Source organism: Ostrea edulis, chromosome 7 (assembly GCF_947568905.1).
Source record: "Ostrea edulis chromosome 7, xbOstEdul1.1, whole genome shotgun sequence".
NCBI lineage: Eukaryota > Metazoa > Mollusca > Bivalvia > Ostreida > Ostreidae > Ostrea > Ostrea edulis.
Genome location: NC_079170.1, coordinates 22,306,598 through 22,315,023, shown reverse-complemented (window position 1 = coordinate 22,315,023; position 8,426 = coordinate 22,306,598). Strand labels below are relative to the sequence as shown.

The 8,426-nt window shown below is 35.7% G+C and overlaps 1 protein-coding gene across 3 annotated transcripts in view; it reads right to left on the bottom strand.

Moving 5' to 3' along the window:
- Positions 1-601: 601 nt before the first annotated feature.
- LOC125654376 (caspase-7-like) overlaps positions 602-8,426 on the bottom strand; it is a 13,268-nt gene continuing 5,443 nt past the window's right edge. For all 3 annotated transcript variants that reach the window (XM_056143700.1, XM_056143701.1, XM_056143702.1), the window contains exons 4-5: positions 6,611-6,734; positions 602-3,102 (exon numbers count right to left, since the gene is read on the bottom strand). In XM_056143700.1, coding sequence (XP_055999675.1) covers positions 2,783-3,102; positions 6,611-6,734 — 444 coding nt within the window. In that variant the 3' untranslated portion in view covers positions 602-2,782. The remainder of the gene's footprint in view (positions 3,103-6,610; positions 6,735-8,426) is intronic.

Genomic DNA, 8,426 nt, shown 5'->3' with positions numbered 1-8,426 from the left:
CAATACCCCTTGCTTGTCGTAAGAGGCGACTAAATGGGGTGGTCCTTCGGACTAGAACGCAAAAAATCGAGGCCCCGTGTCACAGCAGGTGTGGCACGATAAAGATCCCTCCCTGCTCTAAGACCGTAAGCCCCGAGCATTGGCCTAAATTGTGCAGCCCTTCACCGGCAATTATGGTTACGTCTCCATATGAGTGAAAGATTCTCGAGAGGGACGTCAAACAATATACAATTAATCAGTCATATATCTTTTTTCGTGTGAAATATCATGGGGGCGGAGTGGACCGAAAACCCTTGGCTAGCAAAGATGACACGGGTTGGACCCTAATTAATCTTCTGATAATTTGATAAAAATAATTTGATGTTAGCCATAGTCTGACTGTTCAAAGTTTTACTTCTTCTTTACCACCAATATATAGATGACCAAATCTGTTGACAGATCCTCTGTGTAAGAGCTTTAGATTGTTGGTGCTTTACGTAGCCTTTTGACTATCCCTTTAAATAAGATTTTTACCCCTATATATTATATTGTATATCTACATGTAAAACATTTCAATATGTCTGAACACGTTCATGGATAATGTTGAAGGAGCAACACTAAAAGGGATACAGTGTTTAATTCAATCAAAATATCGAATTAAATGTATAAATAAAAATATTTTAATAATGTAGCCTTTTGATTCGGTACAAACTAGAGATATCGACCTAAAAAAAAAAGTATATCGAACTTATGCTCTGTCAATATATCGTATGTTGTTCTACGTACTATTCGAGAATTTTCATTCAGGTTTTAAAAAACGTCACCAGCTGTAAGGAAAGCACCAAACTTTTGATCTATGCATGGCGCTGAAGGCCGTGCGAGTGAGCAATCTTTGTCGTGCCAAAGCCTACCATGATTAGGGACCGCCGTTTTCAATGTCACATGGGAAAACCCTAGACTTTCATTTCTAATGCCGGACGCTTAGCAAAGGAACAGTCACTACTGTGTTAAACGTCTAAGGTTATAGGCGGCACAGTCACTGTCTATGTTAAACGTCTAAGGTTAGAGGCGACACAGTCACTGTCTATGTTAAACGTCTAAGGTTAGAGGCGGCGCAGTCACTGTCTATGTTAAACGTCTAAGATTAGAGGCGACGCAGTCACTGTCTATGTTAAACGTCTAAGGTTAGAGGCGACACAGTCACTGTCTATGTTAAACGTCTAAGATTAGAGGCGACGCAGTCACTGTCTATGTTAAACGTCTAAGGTTAGAGGCGGCGCAGTCACTGTCTATGTTAAACGTCTAAGATTAGAGGCGATGCAGTCACTGTCTATGTTAAACGTCTAAGATTAGTGGCGACGCAGTCACTGTCTATGTTAAACGTCTAAGGTTAGAGGCGATGCAGTCACTGTCTATGTTAAACGTCTAAGGTTAGAGGCGACGCAGTCACTGTCTATGTTAAACGTCTAAGATTAGAGGCGACGCAGTCACTGTCTATGTTAAACGTCTAAGGTTAGAGGCGATGCAGTCACTATGTTAAACGTCTAAGATTAGAGGCGACGCAGTCACTGTCTATGTTAAACGTCTAAGATTAGAGGCGACGCAGTCACTGTCTATGTTAAACGTCTAAGATTAGAGGCGACGCAGTCACTGTCTATGTTAAACGTCTAAGATTAGAGGCGACGCAGTCACTGTCTATCTTAAACGTCTAAGGTTAGAGGCGACGCAGTCACTGTCTATGTTAAACGTCTAAGGTTATAGGCAACGCAGTCACTGTCTATGTTGTAATTGTAATTAAAAGATTTATATAGCGCCCTATCAATATTTGTTCTCTAAAGAACTAACAAATGTGAGAGAAAAGATAATATAAAATCGATGTGCACATACATGTGAATAAAATATTCACATTGTCAGAATTAAAATGCATAATTATTATTATTATTATACATTGTATAACGCCTAATGTAATGATATAATCACCCTAATAACATATAAAAAAAACCTTAGGAATAATCAAATACAAAGAAAGAACTAAGTATAATAACAAACTACAGTTCAAATAGCAACTGAAGGGTGTTTTGTTTTAACGTCTAAGGTTAGAGGCGGCGCCGTGATCGAGAATCTAACCCCCTGTATGACAGTTTACTGTGTATATCAAGAATGTTTAAAAACAATTTACACGAAAAGGGAAGCAACTTGCACTTTCAGTTGATAATATATTGTTCCGCTATCCATGCAAAAAAATTTTTTAAAAAAAATGTTTGATTTTATAATCATGTAATGGGCCTGTAAAGAAGAAAAGGGCAAGTAAGTTTGAAAATGTTGGATATTTATTGCAAAAATACAGGTTTTTTGGTTTTTTTGGTTTTTTTTTTACATATTACATAGAACTTGTAAATGAGCTCAATCCTTGATCCAAAAATATAGTGAGCACCGTTGCATGTATCAATGATATGCATATGGCACATCTAAAGACATTCTTCTAGTATTGCTGAAACTTCCACTTCCAGGTACATGTATCTACCTTGAATCGTTTTCGAGAAAACCAATGAAAAAGCAGACCAGAATAGTTCAAATATCGCAACCGGAAGTGACGTCACAAAAACCTCATAAAGTTAAAAGAGCTGCATGTACACATATTCCAGATGTCGAGCTTACAAATAGTAAAAAAGAAACAGAAATACTGAAATAGTGGAATCATATCTAGATTATAGGCACATATGTATAGTATTTTAATCAGCTTTCTGTTCTAGTTTCTTCGTCTGCTGGTTCAAACATTTGACACTTTAGGAATTATTTGGTCCTATCTAGTTTTTAACACTAGTTTCTTTGTGAGTTGGTCGACACACACAGGAATCCGAGGTTCTATATTCCACGGTTTGTTCCATTCGTCTGATTTGTAATGACCGGTTTCATCATCGATGAACTCCATCAATGAATTATTAATGTTAAGTATTAGGTCGGTCCATTCGAACTCTTCTGCTCTATCAATGAGAGCCTTGACCTCCTTGTAAAGAGTGTATACGAACTGACACGCAGAGTTACCATTCTCGTCTCCAACATGGTCGATAATATTTTTAAGGGATTCCTTTGTCTCTTTCTTCATTTTATCTGTATAACCGCCTGTAATAACAAATTGTATTATTTAAAGATCTGATGAAAGTGTAAACCATTAAAAACATCAGTTTACGCAAGCAAGCGGTAAATGTAGTGCGGCAGAAACCCGAAAGTCCCAGTAGCTATTTTTTGCATTATTTTTCTCTTAATAGTACATAGATAGAATGGCATCAAACTTTTTGTGATAACTGTTTATGACCTATTAAACAAGAATCATAATATTTTCATGGAGTTTTATTACAAAGGTAATGAACCAGGGTTTTCAGCTACCAAAGTACAGAAAATCTAGTACATCTTATAAATGCCAAAACCTGAACATGGTCGCTGATCGTGCGATCTACCGAAAGCCCGCGTTTTAGCAACAACAAAAAAAAAAGAAAAAAAAAAAAGAAAAAATTAAATCAGACTGAATTCTAGACCTCTAGGATAATTGAAATAAATCGCACTTGCATATATGGTGCATTTATACACGCAATTCAATGTGTCATCCTACATATTATCTGCAATTATACATGTGTAGTACATGCACTTGGCCAGGCAGAGTCACTTTAAGAAAAGAAAAAGTTCAACAAATAGCTATCATGATGTATAATATGTATTAAAGACATCACATGAATTATCTAGTTGCATCATACATTTGTTTATAATTAAATGTTTAAATTGTATAGTATATTCCTTTGAAGCCAGGCATTTTCAACAAAAATACAATTAATTTTACATGAAAATAATAATACAAATAATTATCTATTACCATAACTTTTAAAGTCTACACAACAACCATCAAAGTGTTTGGAACTTTGTGAGGTGCACTAGCTTTGACCGTGTTTGGGTTCAGACATTTATAAAACGTACTAGATTTCAAGCTCCGGTCAGCTCAGTTTATTCTGTCACACTACAACTCCAATATCATTATTCCTAAGGGGGGGGGGGGGGGGGGGGGGGGGGGGGGGGGTTGGGGGGTTGGGGGGGGGGTTAGTCCTGGGGAATTGACACTGTACAGAGTTTGACTAGATTTACTGCTTTTTTGGAAGGTGAAAACTTTGGTTCAGTAGATCTGTAAAAGAATCTCAGAAAAAAGTTTATATCTTTATGTACCTTGGTCACAAACAATAACTTCAGCAAATTGTGTTATTACATGCAGCATTAAGAAAAAAATCTCAAAAAAATTGCTTTCCTGGACTTTCAGGTGTCGGCTTTCAGCAATACTACATTTACCGCTTACCTACGCGTGCATTATAAACAGCATGATTGTGTGAACTGTCTCAGCTTACTTTATGTCATGTAAAAATGAGTAGAAAATACTAGCTTTTTATTCCCTTTGATTTAATTCTTAAGCCACATTCAACACATGTGTAATTTTATGGATGATTATAAACAAGAGGCCCAAGGGCCACATCGCTCACCTCAGTCACCTTGGCTCATATTTAAAGATTGTCCCTATATATTTGTATGCAAACTTTGATCCCCTATAGTGGCCACATCCAACCACCGGGGGCCATGAATTTAACAAACTTGAATCTGCATTATGACAGGAAGCTTTTATGTAAATATCAGCTTTTCTGGCTCAGTGGTTCTTGAAAAGAAGATTTTTAAAGATTTTTCCTACATATTTGTATGTAAAATTTTGATCCCCTATTGTGGCCCCTGGCATCCAACCCCCGGGGGCCATGATTTGAACAAACTTAAATCTGCATTATGTCAGGAAGCTTTCATGTAAATTTCAGTTTTTCTGGCCCAGTAGTTCTTGAGAAGAAGATTTTTAAAGATTTATCCTATATATTAGTTTGTAAAACTATGATCCCCTATTGTGACCCCATCATACCCCCACGGGCCATGATTTTAACAAATTTGAATATGCATTATGTAAGGAAGCTTTGATGTAAATCTCAGCTTTTCTGGCTCAGTGGTTCTTGAGAAGAAGATTTTTCCTATATATTTGCATGTAAAACTTTGATCCCCTATTGTGGCCCCATACCAACCCCGGGGGCCATGATTTGAACAAACTTGAATCTGCATTATGTCAGGAAGCTTTCATGTAAATATCAGCTTTTCTGGCTTAGTGGTTCTTGAGAAGAAGATTTTTAAAGATTTATCCTATATATTAGTTTGTAAAACTTTGATCCCCTATTGTGGCCCCATCCAACCCCCGGAGGCCATGATTTGAACAAATTTGATTCTGCACTATGTCAGGAAGCTTTCAAGTAAATTTCAGCTTTTCTGGCCCAGTGGTTCTTAAGAAGAAGATTTTTAAATGACCCCACCCCATTTTTGCACTTTTGTGATTATCTCCCCTTTGAAAGGGACATGACCCTTCATTTGAACAAACTTGAAAGCCCTTCACCCAAGGATGCTTTGTGGCAAGTTTGGTTGAAATTGGCCCAGCGGTTCTTGACAAGAAGTCGAAAATGTGAAAAGTTTACGACGATGAGGCAGACAGCTGACAACGGACAAATTTTTATCAGAAAAGCTCACTTGAAGGCTCAGGTGAGCTAAAAATTGAAAATTTTATATATTTTTTATGAGCAGGTCAATGGCGCAATTTAACTTTTATACCATGAAATGATCAAATTGAGTTTTACAAGTAAAATGAAATCACTTAAGGAATGAAAGCAATTTTCACTCATTCTACACAATACAGTAAATTGCAACAAATTATGCCTTATAAACTGCAAAGCGATTTATAAACGAGCACAAACTGTCCCCTGCTTGCTTTATATTGGATAAAACAAAGAGAAATTACTTTCATTCCTTATGATTTAATTATTAAAAACACACTCATTATAGTTTGAATAATAATTATACAGACACACAGCAATATTACAAAAGCAACAAAATGGATACAGAGCGAGCTATGAATTGTGATGTCACTCCCATGGTGTCATATGACACTTTAAGGTCAATGAACCAAAGAAATTGCAGTTTACAAGTGATAACAAATTATCTAAGGAATAAATTAAAATAATTGCTATTCACTTTATACAAGAGATGGAGCAATTTACTCTTCATTAATCACGAAGTTGTTAATTAAAAGCATATTTAAATTGTCCCAACTTACTTTATATCTTATAAAATGGGTAGAATGTGACTTACTTTCTTTTCTTTTAATTTCATTTTTAAGATACATTGGATCTAATTGAACAAAACATTTAATTGTATATGCATTAGGAATTTGTTTCCCTGATGTCATATGGCACCACTTAATGTTAACTTCAAAATACATATAAAGACTGCTGATGAAGTCAAATAAACTGATAAAATTAAAATTGCTATTTACTAGAAAAATCAAATCATAAACATGCAATACTTGCATCTAAGTTTCATGCAGCATATTTTACAAACTACTGAACCTGTCTGGGTGTCCCTCCATTACAAGAATGATAAAGAATCAATGAAAATCTGAACTTAGTGGTCATTATTAAATATATCAAACTAATGATGTTAGAATGCATCAATTCTAGTTTTGCTTTCAGTAAAGACAGACAATTAGTGATGAGTACCTATGATTTATTTTTACCTGACACAAGACAGTGGTAGATGAGAAGGTCAGCCTCTGTCGGGGTTCTGTGGAGCTGGGGGGTCGGTTCTGAAATGTCCCCAAATAAAGATTTGTCCTTTTGCTTCAGGTTGGGGTCACATGTCTGGAAAAATGTATAATAGTGTGATTTAGAGTTAATGAATAAATTTTGTTTTAAATTCATGCCTGACAAAGTATATGCTTTTATATTATTCTATTTTACCTTTGTAAACCCCAGATCCATTTCTATAATTCTCTAACCCTTACCTGTATTTCTGAACACATATCAAGAAGTAATCACCTTAAGGCATATATCAAAGATCTTATAGTATTCTTAGACTTCATTGGTTTTTGTTTTGTGAAGCCGCTTTTGGTTGCATTTATTGTTGTATGGTCATTGGTTTTAACTGCCAACGTTGAATACTCTTTGTCTTGAATTGTGAGAGGAAAGTCTAGATTTTTGCCATCATCGCAAACTACAGGTTATTGTTTCATTCTCTAGGATGAAACAATAACCCGTGGTTTGCGACGATGGATTTTTGCAGACTTTGACCATGCATGATCATTTTGGGCAGATTTTCCTTAATTTTCTGAATCGATGTACATATCCATAATGGATATAAATGTGGAGGCCTTTTCCTGTAGAATGGGCTGTACATACGTAACATATCATACAGTCCCTGAAATGTTCTTCTTTCCCACTTGAACGGTGAATGCACGGTGAGCGAACAGTGAATGAACGCAGAGTGAACGGTGAACGCAATTTGGTGAACGGTGAGCGACCGCAGAGTGCAAAGTGAATGGTGAATGAATGCTGAGCGCACGCTGAACGCAAAATGGTCTATTTACTCGGAATGTTTCGGATTTTTCCCTGGGATTTTACTTATTTCATAATCAAGTAATAAAATACATGTACATGTATATTTCATCAATTAATAAAAAATGAAATAAACCGGACAGCGTATTTTACAGTTCTGGATATATTCAATGTGATATATTTTTGTACAAGTACCGAGTATACATCACATGTATATATTTCATGAAATTATCGCAAATTGTACATTAATACACGCAACAGTCATACACAAACAAAAGTAAATTTCGTATGTACATTGCATATACATGTACCTTTACGTGTACAGATACATTTAATGCATGGGTATGATATATATACAATGCATGTGAAAAGGAAAACACTATAGTCTATATGCGTAGTGACATCCAGAATTTACAGGTGTTCATGTATGGCTTCAAACTTTACAATCTGGATCGTTTGGGATACCTGTAATTAACAAAGACCCCCGAAAGGAGTCAAGATAGATGCAGTAAACAAACAATACGGACGGTATACCCTGTGTCAACACCTCAACACTCCTAACAGTATTAAATATTCCTACTTAAATTTTGCGTCATTCACTTGTCGCAGCTACATCGACCCGAGGAAATAATCCTAGAATTTATGCACATGTAAGTACAAAACTTACTATTTTTATTATTTATGTGACCATAGATTGCAGTCAAATCGTGCAATACTTGTATATATTTGATGTAGATAAAACTGTTTATTGTACTGAACTACCCATAGAATGTTTAAAGGCTAATGCAGAAACGTACAAGATAAACAATTACATCTTTGCATTAAGGACAAATGTTACAAAAGTTTCAATTTGGCAAGAGTACTAAATATCAGTTTATTGACAATGTCTTTCATAAATATAGGCGTAAAAATAGCTACATCAGTTTGACATTCTGACATGTACATACGCTACAATGTACATTATGCAGCATTGTTTGTTTTTATTTTTCAAAGTGGCCT